This window comes from Phoxinus phoxinus (genome assembly GCF_949152265.1).
Source record: "Phoxinus phoxinus genome assembly, chromosome: 8".
NCBI classification, from domain to species: Eukaryota; Metazoa; Chordata; class Actinopteri; order Cypriniformes; family Leuciscidae; genus Phoxinus; species Phoxinus phoxinus.
In genome coordinates this window covers 28,437,452-28,457,039 of record NC_136883.1, presented here as the reverse complement: position 1 = coordinate 28,457,039, position 19,588 = coordinate 28,437,452, and the positions used below count along the sequence as shown (strand labels likewise).

Genomic DNA, 19,588 nt, shown 5'->3' with positions numbered 1-19,588 from the left:
AAGAAGGAAATATATAATGACAGCAGTGATATTTTAGTATCATTGATAGTTTTTATTAATATTTTGAATTACATTTTAAATTTGTATATACATATTTTTTCCATTTTTCCATTTCATTTAATGTTCAGGTAAACATTTCATAATTTTGTTTTGTTTTGTTAATAAAGTTTTTTTTATATGTCTATAGTTTTTATTAATTGTATTTCATTTTAGTACATCACGTTGAACATTAAGTATAAATTAAAATGGAAATAGTTTTTTTATGGTTTTTACTTTTAGTTTCAGTTATAATAATATCCCGGAATAGAGATCACCCTAATATGATATCTGTCAAATTTGGTACATAGATGCTTTTCTCTATTATGAAGGTACATTCTTACATTATTTTAAAGGTTTTGTGAAGGCCATGAGGCTTTCAGGCCAATGACATGTTTGCCATTGTTTATTGCCTCTCTCTGTTTCTCTCTCTCTTTTTAAACGTACTATAGACAGAATGAATCTCTGCTGGAAGTCAGAGTTCAGTTCCAGAGTGTCAGTTTGTGTACATACGCCTTTGCAGTCACTTAAGTAATTAAAATGATAATAAACGGTTTGTGGCCATGCCACTTCTTCCAGCTGCTGTGATTGAGCAGCTCAGGTCAGGCCAGATGCATTGAGCTTGCGATGTCAAATTTGCTTTGAAAGGCCTTTTCATTTTAGTGTGAAGGATTATTTTCCCCATAATGCGTTCCTGGGTAGTTAAATACAACGTAGTCTATTAGAAACCCAAACAAACCAATAGGTTTTATATGGCTCTACGGGGTTTTACTAACCTATGCAGATCTGCTCTTGCTGGCAGTTGAAAAGATTATCTCTCAGAGTTTGCCTATGTTTTCTGTGGGTAACAACTGGCATGAATTACCTGCTGGCATCAGTCTACAAATTCAGTCTGTTATTCTGAGATTCAGCAAAAGTGGAAACTTGGAAATGTACTGTACTCTATATGGGACGCGTACCAAAACACAATGCCAAAACTCCCACTAATAAGACAGCCCATTCTCAAGATTTAGGCTATTTTATCATTTCTAGGCATACAAAATGATCCCTAAACTGGTGCCAGAAAGTTCAAATAAAGAAAGAAGGATATGATCTGTTACACTAACACTAAAGAAAAAACATCTAATGCATTTCTTTTCACCTATTTTCTGATTGTTTGCCATAGATGCATTACATAGATGCAAAAAAAAAAAAAAAAAAAAGGTGTTTGAGGCAGAGCTGAGTACAAACCGAATACTTTATTGACAGTGATCTTTGATATATTACGTTCATTAAATGTGCATCATTTTATATTGAGCTTTATGAACAACACAAATTCCCAGTATAAGGAAAGAAAAAAGTAAATTAAATACAGGAACAAGCTGGTTTTTATTGCCTGTCATTGTCTGCATATTAAGCATGTCATTTGTAAATGGTTTCCACCCATTCCATGGCTCGCAGTGCTCATGTTAAATGGAGTGATACTTGAAAGCAATACGTATCCTGTGACCGCCTGCAGATATTTGGGCTATATCTCATCCATTGCTTCTAATTCATTTGTAGAAGAGGAAGCTGGATTTTAGTAAAAACAGCAGCTGCAAGGAATTTCAGCGGAGATCAAATGTGCATTGTAAGTCTTGTTAAGGGCTTACATCAACAAGACATCCATCACACTCGGAATATATACACGGCCGCAAATACGAAGGGTTGAAAACAAAAGAACAAACTGAATCAATATTGTCTCAGTGCAACAAACACAAGCTGACGTGGTTATCTTTTTACTTGTTCACTTTGGCCCTCTTCTTTCCTCCACCCCAGCCTCCGCTGTGTCGCACTGGGTTGTCCCGGAACGAGATGCGTTCCTTTTGGATCGGAGCTGAACTGACTCTGGTGGGTGACGGCACTTCTGTTTCTGTGAAGACAAAGATCATTTTGTGAAAAACACACCTTCAATGATGCTAATCCATTTTCAATGACCTGTTAAGGCTTTGACTGACATTTCTGGTGTTTCTAACAAGGACAGTTCTTTCGAACACACAGAACAATGCAAGCTTTTTTCTGTGGCTGATGTGTTCCACGTGTAGAACCCATGGCTGCACTCAGCAAGAAGTCATACATGGCAAAACCAAACAGCAGGTAAAACTTCATAGAGTCGTGCACACAATATTTTCAAATTTCAATTTCAAAGATCAAATGTAGTCTGAAGCCAACTGTTCTGTTCCTCTTAATACATTTTATGCAAACACTTGTGTGCACAAAAACACATATTTATTATGTGAAGGTGAAAGCTTCAAGTAACCCTAAACCAAATCCCAATCTTAACCCTATAGTATGTACATGTAGTTCATTAATATTGCTCGGTACTTATTTGTCTATTTAATCTGTTATGGAGTTACCTTAAAATAAAGTGTAACCCATTTAACAAATGTAGTAATCGTTTAGCTAATACAAATTTTGGGTTTTACTACATTTGTATTAATTTGTTCCTTGTCTGTGTTGATTAAAGTGGAAAAACTAGACGTCAGCCCTCGATGGATATTAATTGCACTTCAAACCCTGGAAGTTTATATTCAAAGAGACAAATGTTGTTACCCCGAATTTTGTGGGCTGATATTTAATAAAACGGCCACACACTCACTTAACCGCTGTGACCAAACAAATTGTTTTCAGCCATTTTTGCTCCCATTACCTTTGAAAGAGGGCAAAAAATGAGGCACCGGGAGATTTCCTCTACACACATAATGAAAACGTTTATGGCTCCCTAAACTGTTCTTTATGGCTCGGCCCCAGTAAGTAGAGGGTATCCTGTTGCATTAAAGCTAAGTAGTATTTATAGAGTCCTTACTATAATTGAACATAGTACTAAGCATGTCAACTTTGTGCCCATGACCTAATCGCTCACGCTGATCCAATTCAAATCACAAGAGGCCTATGATGGACTGGGAAAATTTGTATTACGTTAGCTGATAAACAGGCTAACACGCAACGGGAATAAAACATTCTCTTTTCAGAAACTGAGTACCGATGTTTGTGGATTATGGAGAAATAGCTTTAGCATACAAACTGTCAAATGAATCTATAAAGGAATCTTGCATTTACATTGTCTTTGATCTGTAGAATTAGTCTTCATACCACTATACGCTTCTCCAATGATTCACCTATAAATACCTCTATGTGAAAGGCTTGATTCAGTCAGTCATTTAGACAGCCAGTCAGTCATTCAGTCGGTCAGGCTGTCAGCATCCTCGTGGATTTCATTTTCAAATCGTCAGCGGAATCTAATTTGGCTTTATTAGGACAGACAGTGAAAAGCCTTCACAGCCCGACATCACTATGTTAAATGCGCCGAGCCCTGCTTGTGTCACTCAGTGGGATCTTTGTCAGGGTGAGTCCTGAGTTGCACAGAGTGTGTGACAGAGCTCGCACTTAATCAGAGAGGTGTCAGGGGTCTCTCACTGACCGTTTCCTGCTGAAAGAGAGATTATCACCCCCCCCCCCCCCCCCCCCGTCCCCTCATCGACCCTGGCATCTGTCTGCTAAGCTGACACACGTGTTCACACACACTTACACACACATATATTATATATATTTATTATTATATACCATTAAAAAGTTTTGAATTTCTTAATGGTTTTGGAAAAAATTGCTTATGCTCACCAAGGCTGTATTTATTTGATCAAAAAAACTGTAAAACAGTAATATTGTGAAATATTATTTCAATTTGAAATAACTGTTTTCTATTTTATTATATTTTGAATGTTTTTTATTGCCGGTGATGACAAAGAAGAATTTTCAGCATCATTACTCCAGTCTTCAGCGTCACATGATCCTTCAGAAATAATTCTAATATGCTGATTTGGTGTTAAAGAAACATTTCTTAATATTATCAATGTTGCAAACATTTGTGCTGCATAATTTTTTTGTGGAAACTGTCATGCATTTTTTTTTTCAGGATCATTTGATGAATAACAGAAGAACATCATCAATTTTCACTTTTTATCAATTTAATTAATTGTTGCTGAATAAAAGCTAATTTCTTAGCCACATAAAAGTTAAAAACTTAGCGACAACAAACTTTTGAACGGTATATACTATATATATATATATAGATATAAACATGTTTGTCTAAAGTTCTCACGCATTCACTTGTCTAAATTTGGTCAGTGGAAAAACAGTGGAAACAAGAATCAAACATGCTTTTTTCCATATAACAAAAGTGCATGGTGATGTCAAGTGGCTTTCAATTGTGTGAAATCGAATTTGTGTGATGTTGTAATAGGTTATCAAGTGAGCCAGATGATGTGTACATTCATGTCAGTTTCCATCGAGCGCTTCATGCCACACCCACTGAACTCGTGTGCAGTATTTGATTTGGCACCTGACTGACATGATTTAACCTCACATCATTGTGTGAAGTCCGCAGTGTTTTAAAATCCTTCCTTAATTAATCCCATCCCTTAACATTTCATAAATTATTACTGAGATAAATCAAACGGCAGAACATGATGTTCTGAGTATAACATAAACCTGGAGCAGAAAAAGAGATAAAAGTTAAAAAAAAATGAATAGTGTTTTATATGTTCTTTTTTTTTTTTTTTTGCTTGCGTGATATTATTCACAATGAGGGCACAGATGTTTCTAATGTTAATGGGCTTTTACATACTCCATTACCTTTTTTATCAGCAAAAAAATATTTAAAAAGCAAATGGTCTGCTTAAGCAATATTTTTACGCAAACCTTAAAGCAGTAGGCTAAAAAAAAAGTTCACTGCATGAGTATGCATGATATGCAGTTGGTCTCTGTAAATATCAGTATTACCAAATATAAACAGACCTGGCACAAACAAATATGTGTTTTTTATATTTTTATTACATTTATTTTATGTTATTATTATTTTTTATGTTAATTCACTTAAGTAAAACACTCACTTCTGTTTTCAGCTGAGTATCTCCGAGCTTGAGTATGCTTTTTCAGAGGTGGAGAGACATCAGTGGAGTCAGCCCAAAATTGTTCTCCCGAATCTACACCGTCTCTGTCCCCAATGGCCTAAGAAAAGGAAAAAAACAGGTACATTAAAGTATAGACAACCTCTCACACACTCAAACATTCATAAATTCACTCTCCTTCAAATAAGTATTTACGGGGATAACAGCAGCAATTGTTCGTAAGTTTTTTTAATTTGCACGAGTACCACTTTAAATGTAACTTCGCAGTTAATTAGCACACGATTTGTGAAAAAGGTGAGCAGTGTCATGTTAGTGAACAGTTTTAAGTGCAGAAAAGACAAAAAATGGTTCTTACCACAAGCTGCACTCTCCCACCATTAAGAATATCATGGCCAATATCAGGGAGGAAATGTTCCCTAAAAAAGTAATTGAATAGATTATCTCTAACACAATTTACACCACCGCATATTCACAACATAGTCACCACTATAACTGATCATTGTTGTGAACTATTAGTTCAGAGCAGTGTGTCTCACCGTCCCGTGCCTGTAGAGTCTGTGTCGGGTTGGAGCCACTGGTAAGTTTGTTTTTCCTCTGCTTTCGCTGATTTGTAAACTTCATTCGCTGCTTTGTGAGCTGCATTTGACATAAAACAAGAAGAAAAGTACCCAAAAGATTTGTTTTCATACACAGAAATAAACAGAAGAGGGGTTGTTTGCCAGACAATTCCTGATAAGCACCAAGTGAATCAAAAAAGAACAGTTTTGGACTGTAGCTAAGGAGCAGAAGAAACAAGTCTGTGAGGTTGGAGAGCACATGAAAATTACGTTTGTTTCACCAACTTCTGTGGTGTATATTTAAGTCATCTGAGCAATAAAAAACAAATGAGTATGTAAGAAGTAGGGGAATTTATAGACAATATGCATCACTAAAAAGCCTTAATTCAGAATAAACTCGGTGGAAACTAGCATGAATTGATAACTTCTGACGGCCAAGTGCTGGAACTAATGAGCCATTTATTTAAGTCATTTCCATGGTTTTGGCAAAAAATAAAGAGCAGACAAGGTTTATGGGTTACAGTTGTCATGGGTTAATTGAAAATCCACTAAAAATGTCAAGTGATTAACTCCTCCCTAAGGGCTGAGCGAGAAAACAGGGAAAAAGGCAATCCACATTTATTCCTTATTGGTGCTGAAAAGTCTTACGGACAGATTTACCACACAGGGCAAATTAGTGTGATTTTGCATATGCATTTGTAGGAGTTTCCCTTTCAGATGCAACATTTAAGGGAGGAGAGTATTTAAATGAATCAATGTGATTTACTAAGGTTTGCGTGTGTCAATTTACTGGTATTTATTTAACGGCCCAAAAAAAGCATATCTTAAACCTGACGGTAATTTGCGCTGCTCTTGGTAGATTACGTTGATCATTATGGAAATGATCCGGTTGCTGCTGTGTTCTTTAATGTGCAAAGTGAGCATAGTGTAAGTAAATCACCCACAGAACTTTCCACTCCCAACGGCTTGGACACTTACACTTGAACACAAAATTAATTAAATTCATTGCATTCAATAACAAAATATTTATCCAAATGGCCTTTGCAAACAAATCATGCTTTTCTCAAAACTAACTTTACTTAGTCATTTTGCAATGACCTTTAACCAATTGGCCCTAAAGTCATTTTTACTTGAAAATGGTGCTTGTGTTATTTTTATTTAAAATAAATGTCCACTGGTTTAATATTGTCTAGTTTATCTAATGCAATGATGATCATACATTTTGTGTCCCTTATGTGTCCAAATACTTTAGGGGCCACTGAATTTTAAAATAATAATAGAATAGAATAGAATAGAATAGAATAGAATAGAATAGAATAGAAAAGAATATTTGGTACATAAGTTTATATGATCATTTTAACATTATTTATAATGTATTATTAATATTTAATTTATAGCATTTAGCTGGTTATAGATTCAATATAATTATATTTTAACAATGATAAAAATGTTACCTGAGTTCATAAAAAGTGATTCATAAAAAGGTGTGCATTAAGGCAGGTTCATAATAAATATTATTATTTGCTGAAAAGTAAAAAAAAGAAAAAAAAAGGGGGGTAGAAATTGCCTGTATCATATCAGTGAACACACAGATTTAGGGAAGATTCTCCAGAGTTAACCACAGATATTATATGATACAAACACATGCACATGTAGCATCCAGTAGCTTTCGAACTAGCACCCCCCATCTATCCCACCCTCAGGACATTAGGAGGCCCAGGAGTCACGGCTGTTAGATGGGCTCTTAAGTACATTAGGCAGTGTGGTGCTGCTATGGCGGTGGCAGGACTCAGAGAATCAACTCTTTCATAGAGGGTCAGGATGACAGAACCGAACTGCTGGGGGTGGGTTCAGAGAAGCGGGTCAACATGATTTCCTTAAGGTCACTGCGCAGGTATTTTCAGAAATCCTACTCTTCCTTAGTACTAATACTGAGGCAATGACACATGGTTAGTCCTGACAAAACAACTGAGAGAGAGAGAATAACAAGAGAGTGATAGAGAAAGTACAAAAACACATTAAGATTATATATGCATCCTCAGAGGGAACTTTAAAATGAACAAAGACAAAAACAAAAAAATATTCTACAATAGATCTTTCATATTTTGATGCTTATCTATATTCCATCTCACAAAATAATAATCTTGTGTCTATCAAAAATGCTCCCATAGATTTTCTAGTTATTTTTGGGTCTGACTTACTAAACTGGAATTTGGTGTCCAAAATGCCTAAATTGTTTCACTGCAGTGAAGTCACCCCATGCACACACGCATAGGCTATCCACTAGACACACTTTGCATGTGGGGGATTCTTGAGTGTGTATGTGTGTGTGCGTGTGTGTACGAGACATACCCAAGGGGCTTTGATTGTTTGGGAGTTCTCCGAGTAGCCTCAAAGAGGGAGGTCAGGTCTTTTATCGTGAGGTTCTGTCTCCCACTTTCCTTTACCCTGGGTCAAACCTTCACCTCCAGAGTGCAGACCACAGGCGGTCAACCAGCGGTCAACACACACATACACACACATTGTCAATCACATCAATTTGAAGCAATCAAAAAAGGACACCGAAATGGAGGGAATCTGATTCATCTTAATGTGAGATTTAAATGCTTGGTTTATCTAAACTTTTTTTAAATTTAAGAACTGATGTTTTAAAAATCCTCTCTGATTATTTTAATTTAGTTTAATAAAGTGCAAAAATAGAAACAATCAATCATTTGTTAAGCTACACATACTGTATGAACCAAGTAAGACAATATATGTCAGTTAAACTCCTTCAAGTGATTCAAAAAGTGGACTCTGTGGACTCTCTTGCAAGATTTCCTTGCAAAGGAATCCAACCAAACCAAAAGCATCATCTACTTGAGAAGTGATACAGTGCCAAGCCCAGCAGATACAGGAGACTGGAAATACAGGACACATGGTGTAAATTAAACACAGGAGAGCAGCAAAAACTTGCAGGTTAATGCAAAGCAACTACGCTGCATTTAACATAATAGTGATTGCATTTCTTAAGATTAAAGACGTTGAAACCAACATGAGCAGGGCATCATGGGACTGTGTCCTGGCTTTGGGGTTGGGTAAGGCTACCTGCGCTTCCCCTCTGCTGACCTGCGGAAGGCACCAGCAACACAACCCCAACCACACCAGGGACGGCCCCAAGCCTCAGGCTACAGGCTGGCCGCCGCTCCCCTGCTCTCCCCCAGCAGGGGCTTACATTTCAGCCGAGTGCTCCAAGCCCCCTTCTGGAGGTGATTAGCCCCCCGAAGCCGTGACAGATTCTTTCCGAGATATCCGCCTCACTCGTGTTTATTTTATCCAAGCTTTCTTTTGTGGATGTGCTGGACATGAAGTAACCCACTTGAAAATGGGTATCGGCTTACATACGCCATGGGACTGGCGGAGGAGTCTGAACAACAACAAAAAAGTCAGGAAAAAAAGCAACCGTTCGCTTGTAAAGAGGATATCTTTTCATTTATTTGCCCTGCTCTTTAACGTGACCCTTCATCTATCCCTTATCTCTTACGCTCGGTAGCATCGCACTGAAAGCCCCACCCCCCTAGGGTGGCACAAGGGCTGCAGACAGCACTCTCTCTCAGTCTGGAACCCCTAAGTGCCCTACCTCCTCTGTACTTAACTCAATTTCACACTTCAGGTCCGCTACAAAGTCTCCTGAAATACAATCATCTTGTTTATTCTCCACCATCCCAAACAACCTAATAGCTAGCTATTTACGATCCCATCATGTGCATTCAATTTGATCGAGCGATGTGTATGTTTTTGTGTATTACACACAAGATAGATCCAAGCGTGTCCCAGTTGACTGAATGGATCCAGCCCACGGGGAATAATAAAAATGGATCAGTTCTCTCAGAAATCAGGAAATTGTGCAAACTCCATCAATTGTTGTATATTATATGACAACAACTGATTCATATAATAAACCAATTGATTCATATGGTGAATCAGTTCATTTATACAGAGAAAAAAAAAAAATATAGATTCATTTTATAATTTATATAGTGATTTATTTGGTTTGTGGTGTATATACAGTCCTACCTTTAAAGTTGTCCTTGAAAGCAAAACGTGTTCTTTGAGTTTCTGTGGAAACAAACTGGCTACTGTGGCTCCTGAACAGGGCCAGACGTAGATTTGGGTCTAGAACACATAACACAGACAGGAACGCAGCCACAAATGAGCTCATGCGAATGCAGGATTCATCGAGCAGACAAGCGCAAACTGAAAACTGACAGAAACCAAAGCTTCACTTTCCATTACGAGACCAAAGGGCCCATGGAGCAGTGGCTCTGAGAGCTTGACACAGGCCCTCATTTGATGGGGCCATGATTGGATTTGTGGCATTAGAGTCACGCACTCCTGACCTTGATCAAAGCCGGCTTCAGGCCAACCCTCTAGGATCCAGACCAGGGCCAGGACTACCGTGTCTGGGATTCTTCTTAGACTCACGGCCCATTGAACTTATGAGCACTGATGTTTCCTAACTCCTAGTAATGAAGCTGATTCTGGGCCCTTGGAACTCAAAGCACGATGGAATATATGTGAGAATGTTTGCAGACAGGCCAATCGAACATGACAAGGCATGGACCAGGGTGGAGCTGCTTGCTGTTATGACAGATTAAGCTTCTCGTGGAATCAAAAGATCAATGTTAAGTGTAACACAACTGCTCACCAAAGACAGAGACGTTTCTGAGTGTCAGTACAGATTGATTGATAGATAGCAGCCTTTTTAGTGGTAGTGATTTTAATTAGACTAAATATGCAGTATTATACTGCAATGTAACTTTACTGACAGGAAAGTACTTGCACTGGCTATACCGGATGCTAATACTGTAAGGAATCTACAGGGTCCACAACAATATTCAAAGGCCCCGTCACTGTTTCCAGTTGAGATTTACTGGATAAGGTTAAAGGATAAGAATAAAAAAAAAAATGTTTTACTTTATAATATTTTGTAGCTTGGCCTAACTATAAAGTGTACAGTATATTCATAAAAATAGACATGGAATTATATGATTTTATTGATTTAAATGACTTTCCCAGGTTTAGAAATCTTTTTACTTATTTTAAATCATTGTAAGTCATGATGAAGCCCGTTATTAAGATTGACAGAGACAGAGCGCCCTGATTGAGATGCACTGATTTAGGATTTCCAATATAGGATCTACTGAATTAAAAGTTGAATGGTTTTAAGTATAGCTCATAAGATGGATGGATGGATGGATATGCCTACCCAATAATCTTTTCTCCTGCTGTTTCCTGCCTTTCATTTTTTTGGCTCTCTTCATCATGAGAAGGGCAGTGGACTCATTAGTGATGCCCCTGAAATAGAAGTTAGCAAGAGTAACTAAAATTCCCTTTTTTTTTCAAATGTAGAATTAAAAATCATTTATTATTATTTATTCCAATAATATTATTTATTATTGAAAGATCTGCACAAAGGAGCCTAGAAACATACCATTCATTGAGCATTTTTTCTGATTTCTCGGACATGTTGTTCTTTTTGAGGACTGATCTGGAAATGTTTGTTCAGAAAACCATAGACATTGCAAGAAAACATTAGCAAAATGTTAATTTGAATAATCATGAGCATTAGAAACAAACCCAAATGATCACCTGCTACTAAGGTGAGGCGACACGTTTTGCTCCAAGCTGGCTGCATCTGCACTATCTGACCAGGCATGTTTTGGTTGCCGTGGAAAAACAGATAGGGTCTTTGGCGGCATCGGAAGAAGGAGTTGAGACTGTAAGTACCAAAAAGATAATCAAAGATAGCATCAGTATGTCATTTCTAACACATATTTTAACGATCTAAGCGCATGGTCTAAAGTGCACGGAGCAAGTGCACTATGGGCGTGTCCGAATCCACTTTTGCTAGTTTAACGACGGGAAAAATGGTCGGTGCGCCCGACGCATTGTCTAAAAGGGATGTCCCTATTCTCTTAATAAGTAATGGGTGTGTTTTGGGTGTAACGTGCATTAAATCAAATTAGAGTCTCATCTCCCATTCCCTTTAAAATCCAGTTGCGCTCGCGCCATGGCAGATTCGCTATTTACATGGCGGAATTTGCAAGCGGAAAAACTGAACGCTTCTCTAGCGCGCGAGCAGACCATCTACGGGAAAAGCGTTGTGGACCCGCCTATAGGCACACATTACTTACGTGCTCTTTAAATTACAAAAAGCAGTCTATTTCAGTTGCCTCAAAATAGCAACGCGCCAACAATGCGCCTGATCACAGCTGGTTTTCAGACCAGCACGCATGTGTGGAAGCACAAATGGGCGCAAATACACTTTTATTTAAGCATAGACAATATTTCTGCTGCTCAGTTTTCATCTTGGTTAAGAACATTGAAGTGCATTCGACAATCTCTACATTTCAACAGCAGCAGCTGCATCACATCACAGCGCCGCTACCATGATAGAAAAGGCCAGCTCTTGCTAAAGAAAAGAAACCGCAGGAGACAAAGCACCGTGCTGAAAAATGACATCTGCTGACGAGAAGGAAGTTTGAGGCGGCCCAGAAAGTAATTGTGTTTTTGGAGGCAATAAATTCGGCACTTAATCACCCAGAGAGACTCTGATTGTGCCGGCCCACAGACAGAAGGAGGGTTCCTACGGCTGTTACCTTTGGCAATGGCAGTTGTTCCGAAAATGCCATCATTCTGGCCGGTGAAGAATAGGAATGCAGGGTTATCCAGTCTTTCTCCTGCACTTTCTATGTACAACAGGACACACACAAAATGAAAAAGAGCTGGTACTGAGCTGTTCTAAAATGGCATCTGATTGGATTTGCATAGTTGATAAAGTGCATCTTGATGTTTTCATTAAGCCTTCAAAGCAAGTAGCAGATCACATTAAGTTAAAAGCACTGAACTCGTTTCCTGTGCGTGACAAACACTTGAGAATGTATCTACTTCAAAACACCCCCCCCCCCCCCCATGACAGGCAGAAATTGAACTTATGAAAAACTCCAGAATTTTCAGATGTAGACCAATAATACAGTTTAATTTAACATGACATCGTAACACACTATAATAAATCGCCTTATAAGCTACACAGATGAGCTCACTTAGCGTAATTCATAGGTTAAGCCAATGTTAATTTGAGTAAACGTGATGCAAACGGGCTGAAAATAGCAGGTGACATAAGAAAAAGAAACAAGGTTTTCCTTCCCCTCTTTCCCGCTCATTGACTGTTCTTTTTCAATACCTAATCACTGCTGACAGCCTCCCGCCTCACGGCTACAAGCGCTAGTTAAAGGACTGTCAGCGCAGTGGCCCAGGCTATCTGTCTGCCGACTTCACCGTGATGGCAGGAGCACCACGCAGCTGCTCATACCTCATCAAAAATGAATTCTTCCATGTCCACCTCTTCAAAGTCCTCATCGCTTTCTGTGATCTGAGCGGCAGCTAGAGCACGGGCCAGTCTTTTCCGCAGAACGCAGCCTCTCCACACAGCCTGCAGGGGCAATACACACAGCCATGAATCACATGCAAGCATAAATATTGTGTGTTATCCCATTAGGAAGATAAAACATGTTAACCTCTGTTTAATTGCCCCGAGGTCTGCAGTTTGAACTTTCTGTGACTTTGGCTTTGTAAGACAAATGTAACACCGGGATGCCTTTAAATCTGCGTATTCCCCGCGGGGGAAAAAAAGACTTAACAGATCAGAACCCTAGCGCTCCCACTCCAGCGACACGTTGGAATCTGATTAATCATTTTATTCTCTCGGTTCGAGTCCTTAGAGACTCATTAAACACAAAGAGAGAGAGAAAATATCCCTTAGAAGTTACATGTGAAAGGAGTAGCCTGTTTTTCAAAAGCACTACCAACCGACTCAAAACAAGCGCTTGGCAGTAATAGGTGTAATGAAGATGATTTAATTTCATTCAAGTTATTTATTGCATTCATAAAAGGAGGTATGGAAAACACGTGTCCAGAGATATGATGCTGTAGATCAAACAATCCTTGATCAAAACCAAAATGAACACAGGAATTTTTGTGAGTCTCACCTGAATAACAACAGCAGCACGTTCCCTCTCAGGCCTCTCAATGCAGGTATCTCCCACCTTATGAAGACTTGATTTTGTGTTAGTTTTTTCAATTAAGCCTGGGAGGCCCTCACGTCTCCGCAATACGCATCTCCTCCGCCAGCGTTGCTGGATCACCACAGCTGCCTCTCTGAGTGATAGCACAGAAGACAATTTTATCTGATGACTCACCAAGGTCATGAGAGACTAAATGAATGTCACTGAACTCAAGCCTTGGATGATTCATCTGCGCTAAAACATCTGGAGAGAGACCCAGCAGGGTTCCGATGTCATATGAATGACTTAAAGATGAGCTTTATTTTGATTACCTTTAGCTAAAACTAAATGTACCTTCATGGGAGATGTTTTCTACAAACAGATAATAAATGCTGTAAACGTCACTGCGACAAAGTAAGAGAAATATTGTGCGTGAGAGTCATACATTTTAAGGTTCAGTGCCTGAACAGGTTCCATCTCACTTTGTGTCTCCATGCAGTCAGCAGATCGAAGCTCAAGGTCAGATTGAGAAAGTTGAGACTTCTGTGGATGCTGCCAATCTGCTGTATGTCGAGGTTGCTTCTCTGGACTTTGTCCCTGTGAAAAAGATGCTTCAGAAAACCTACATGAACGACTACAAGCAGCTGAGGCCAGTGCAAAATCTTCAGTGACACAGCTGTCACCGTATTCATGGGCGTAACGCTGGTCCACTGCCAATCTGAACAGGTCTGGTTGGTGACCAATGGCAAGAAGCTGGGCGTCATGTTGCGAGGGCGCAGAACTGCGTGAAAAACGTGAGAGAGATACACAAATTTCATGTATTAGGAACCATTCACACACAACGTTTTTGCATTCCACTAAGTTGCTTTTTCATTGTTATTCTCTGTAAACATGCATTGGACGGATATGTTTGAAAGTAGTGTTTGCATCTAGTGTTTTTGCAGCATCTTGCACATGACACAGCATTTTTAAATGCAAAATTGCATACCGGTATGTGTAAATGGCCCCTTAAAAGTCTTTTATGGAAAAAATACATCTTGATAACACTACAGGGTCCTATTAGATAACAATAGTTTGTATTATGCATTAACTAATAACAATGAGTAGTACATTTATTACAGTATTTATCCATCTTTGTTAAAGGGCACCTATTATGGAATTTTGAAATTTACCTTTCATGTAGTGTGTAACATAGATCTAAGTGAACAAAAACATCCTGCAAAGTTTGAAATATGAAAGTGCACCGTATATAAAGTTATTGTCTTTCAAAAGTAAGAGTCGACTCGGAGTCATTTTTATGAATCGTTAGAAGACCGAAGCTTTTTCTCTGACTAGATGACGTCAACTTGTCAAGTTATTTGAATACGATACGCCCACTTATTGCGCTCCAAGGCCAGGGAAAACTTGAAAACGTCATGGCGACGAGACGCTGTGTTCTGAAGTGCGACTCAAAAGCCAACTTTTTTCATCTGCCCAAGGAGGAGCATTTGAAGACTAAGTGGCTACAATTCATATATACAACTATACCACAGAAGTGTAGTCCGAGCCTTGTGCTTTGCTCGCGCCATTTTCAAGACGATTGCTTTAACTTAAATGCAATCAAACTTGGATTCGCGAGCCGCTGATATTGAAGGAAGGTTCAGTTCCAAGTGTATTTGCATCAGCTTCCTCCTCCGTATCACAACCTGTAAGTGTTATTAATAATTGTTGCTTTTATGTTTTATGTAGCATGCTTAATAATTATTTTGTTTGTTGTGTAAGCACCGTTTAGCTTCTAGGTCTTCAATGACAATTGTATTGAGATGTGAAGTGTTTGTCGTTGTTTTCGGAGTTGTCTTAAAGAATAGAGTAATACCTCGTAGTAACGTAACTACATTTTTTTTTTTTTTTTTTGTAAAAACTTTATGTTTATGCATCGGGCAATGCAAATAAAGACTGATTGTGCTTTTACAATATGAACTCTGGGCTATGCTCGCTAACATAACATTACATTCTTTATCTTATTTTTAGTTTTTTACTACAAACTACAAAGCAGTGGACTATAATAATTATTATAACACAATTTAATTGATAAAAGCATCATTGTACTCCGTGTTAAACAATAAGTATTTTCTCTGTAAACACTGCTGGGTCATCTGACCAATCAACGCAGATTAGCGTCGCGCAGAGGAGGGGTTTGAAAAATGAGTCGTTGAACGAATCATTTGGGAGTCGGTGAGCAAATCAGGTAAAAATAAATGCATATTATACGACAACAAAAGTGTTTTTTGTCATTGCATGCACGTAAAACTGTTGTTGGGGACTCCCTAAACAACATTAGGAACATTTTAAATGTCATAATAGGTGCCCTTTAATGTTTGTTGATAAAAATACAACTGTTCATTATTAGACTAGTTCATGTTAGATTAGTTCGGATTTTGATTTTAATATTATAATATTAGTAAATGTTGAAACTAAGATTAATAAATGCTTTAGAAGTACTTTTCATTAATAGTTCATGGTAACTAATGCAGTTAAGTAATCGATGTAATAAATGAAAACCTTATAATGTTTTACCAACATCTTGATGAAGATTTAAACTATCCTTTAACAAATGAATTAGACATTTCTTGAGGGATGTAAAACTATAATGAAGTGTTTCAGGAAGTTTCTACAAAGGTGTGTCTCAATACCCCTTTAATTACTCTATTAGCCATGGCTAGTTCGCCCCTCCTGCCCCTGACCCCTGAGCCCGTCTCTGCTGTCAACATCAGAAACCAGCTCTGTCACTATTGAGTCCCTGCTATTCTAATCCTCTGACACGGTTAAGGGGGCATCCGCACCCCTCCAACACACACTTCAGTTCAGAATAGAGCCGTAAAAAGATCCATCCAAGAGTCCAATGCAATGTACATTTGTACCGGGAAACAAAACTACTGTCGAAACATGTTCAAATACAGCACAAGCACTAATTTGATTACCTCATTAAAACAAATTAATGTCAAATTGCATATACAGTCAGCAATGGACATTCTGAAAGCCAAACATTATCACAAAGCTGTAAAAAGCATGCCAATGAAAATAAATACACTCCTAGACCTTACACAGTTCCCCTACTTACTGACAACTGAAATTACCTCAGAGAAAAAACGGGATTTTTTTATTTTTTTTATTTTGAAGAACTAACACAGCTTTTGCAGTGACACAACATTCCTATTTATAATTCAGTGCCATAAATTCCATTTTATCAGTGTGGTTTGCTGACATTAAATGAATCCCTCAGTTCAGTCTGTCACTCTAATCAACACGGGCATTGGTTTAGCATTGTATCGCGGTCAGACGGCAGAGTCTTCACCTTGCCAAAGCTGGGGACTGACACTGGGTCAGGTCAGATGTTAAACGTCTGCAGCGGTCCCCACGGGTGTGCAAAAGACCCTTTGTGCAGAGTGTGCGGCGGAAGGGTTGGGGGGGATTCTCTAAAGTCCTCCAAGCTATGAGAGACCTCAGCTTGAACCACAGGACACACAGACTTCTGCCAATCATGCTTTATGAAACATGGTGAGTGTTCTGCTTTATTTGCTGGTGGTCTGCAGCAGCGTCTAAGGCGGCTTTTGTATTGACAGAAGTGAAAGTGTAATTTTTTGTTGATATTCACCATGTATGAGCTCAAAGAAAAAATTATCACTCATGCCAAAATTAACAAATGCAAAATTTCTACAGCAATACCACAAGATTTTAAAAATAATGAAATGCTCAGTTTAAGTTTTCTCTGCCATACTGCATATACAGTATGTATATAAATAATTATTTATTTTAGCCCTATTTTAGGTATTTTAGGCCTGGATTTCAGATTCTCTACAAAGACCATCTGCATAAACTATGTAGTTTACCTACAGTTAAAATATTCTTAAATATAAATAAACTATTATATGCATTTCAATAGAAGTCATGCTTCAAATAATCCTGGTTCATACTTCACCTTTTACAATTTGGGATTAGCAACCAGGGCTAAAGCGATTCTTTTTTAATTTCTAAAAGGTATTAAGTGAAGCTGGGAGAACCTCGTTCAAATTAGTAAATGAAAGCATAGACAAATTTTTCAAAATATGTAATAAACACAAGGGGTGGGGGATCTTTATTAGTACTTTCCAGAGACTGAAACTGGTTTGTTTACCTGATCTCCATCTTTTGCTGCTGGATGAGTAAATCTCGCTGTTTCTCCTGTGCCTGACAGAAGGCCTGGAAACTCCACTTCTGTTCTGGACCATTTGGGGACGCCGCTGCTGCAGCGATCTGCTCATTATTCAACTTAATCAAACCAGGCACTGTCTCCAGAAGCAAGGACCTGAGAGAGAGAAAAAAAGGCATTTAAGACATTTACCTGATGAAAATGTAAGGAGAAACGACCACACAATGTGCTCAAAGCTCTTTGAAATGATTGGTTTAACTGTTGGTGACTGTTTATTTTATAATGTATAACAAAGCTAGACAGTCTTAGCGAGGGTTATAATTGAGAAACATAAAAAAACCTGGTATCTTCTAAAAAATGATCTAGATTAAATATAAAGAGGGTGTCGCAAAAAAAGGCCAATCAGTTTACAATTATGATTTAAACAGCTGCTTTTGCAAAACAATTAGTATTTCAGATGTGAGGTTACCGCAGTTACTGTCCACTGCAACCATAAAAAAGTAATGGGTAAATTTTAGTTCCAGTCCCTCCCCCTCTCCGTCTCCATGGGCTTTCTATTGGAGAATATTTACATTGAGCAGACGAAATCAGTTAGGAAATGGGGATAAAACGTTTAATGGTTTTGACATTCTGGACCCGAGAGAATCAACTCTCCCTTTCTCAGTAAGAAACTGCATGATGACACTCGGCTTGGATTAGTAGTGAAAAAGGGTTCGCTGGCCTCAATCCAGAGATGTGACAGCCATTCAAGTGAGCATATATTGCTTTTTTTGTCATTGGTCTTCAATGTGTTCTAATGTGCGAGAGTGTATGAGAAAAGAGAAGAACATTTATTTTTAAGAACCAATAACAATGAAATTACTGTAGAATTATTGTAGTCACTTATTTTATGTCATTAGTTATTTATTTGTTCATTCATTAATTATTATTTATATAATAAATATAATATTTGATTTATATCTTTGTTTTTGTTATACTAAATACTATTGATTTAAAATATTAAATAAAAATATATATATATATTACTAAGTGTTCTAAATTGTTGCTTTTTACTTTAAAACCGTTAAATATTTGTTCAAAACTAGATTTTCAGGTGTGGTGTATACAGAGGTGGACAGTAACAAAGTACATTTACTTGAGTACTGTACTTAAGTACACTTTTTGAGTATTTGTACTTTACTTGAGTATAATTTTTTCTGGAAACTTTTACTTTAACTTCACTACATTTAAAAGACAAATATCGTACTTTTTACTCCACTACATTTCTGTCAAGGTCCTTGAGTAGAAAGTAGTAACGTCAGGGATGATTTGGGTTACATTGTGGTTGGAAATGAAAGTCTGGTTGACGCCAGAACTCGACTGATGTTGGTTCCTGATGTCAACTGATTTTCAACCACAATACAACGTCTCTCCAACGTTGGAGATTAACGTCAATCTGACATTGGATTTCTGACATCAACATGATTTTAATGTTCAACGTTGGGTTTGGTCTTCTAAATGCAAATTTTGGCATTGTTTATTTGGAACACACTAGCTTATAGATAACACGGCTAACATATTCATACTAAAAGCCAAAAAACTGGGAACAGCCATTTGAGTGTCCGAAACCATTGTGGACGTTATTGAGTACACTTATTCAATCCCACTACTGGAACTGTGTTATAGAAATAAATGTGATATTGATATGAGGGTCGGCAGGCATAGATTCAGAGGCATAAGGTACTGTAAATTGGCTATTACATGCAACAATGCAACAATAATAAAACAATGCATTGACATTTACTTTTATACTTAAGTACTTTTAAAAATGAGTACTTCTGTACTTTTACTTAAGTAAAATGCGGTGTTTACAACTTT

At 37.9% G+C, this 19,588-nt stretch overlaps 1 protein-coding gene across 1 annotated transcript in view; it reads right to left on the bottom strand.

Moving 5' to 3' along the window:
• Positions 1-1,256: 1,256 nt before the first annotated feature.
• lrriq1 (leucine-rich repeats and IQ motif containing 1) overlaps positions 1,257-19,588 on the bottom strand; it is a 24,989-nt gene continuing 6,657 nt past the window's right edge. Inside the window, exons 10-22 of the mRNA XM_079619992.1 lie at positions 17,717-17,901; positions 14,009-14,344; positions 13,549-13,717; positions 12,873-12,992; positions 12,160-12,249; positions 11,150-11,277; positions 10,992-11,048; positions 10,767-10,855; positions 9,575-9,673; positions 5,498-5,597; positions 5,317-5,377; positions 4,944-5,061; positions 1,257-1,927 (exon numbers count right to left, since the gene is read on the bottom strand). Of these exons, the coding sequence (XP_079476118.1) occupies positions 1,794-1,927; positions 4,944-5,061; positions 5,317-5,377; positions 5,498-5,597; positions 9,575-9,673; positions 10,767-10,855; positions 10,992-11,048; positions 11,150-11,277; positions 12,160-12,249; positions 12,873-12,992; positions 13,549-13,717; positions 14,009-14,344; positions 17,717-17,901 (1,686 nt within the window). The 3' untranslated portion in view covers positions 1,257-1,793. The remainder of the gene's footprint in view (positions 1,928-4,943; positions 5,062-5,316; positions 5,378-5,497; positions 5,598-9,574; positions 9,674-10,766; positions 10,856-10,991; positions 11,049-11,149; positions 11,278-12,159; positions 12,250-12,872; positions 12,993-13,548; positions 13,718-14,008; positions 14,345-17,716; positions 17,902-19,588) is intronic.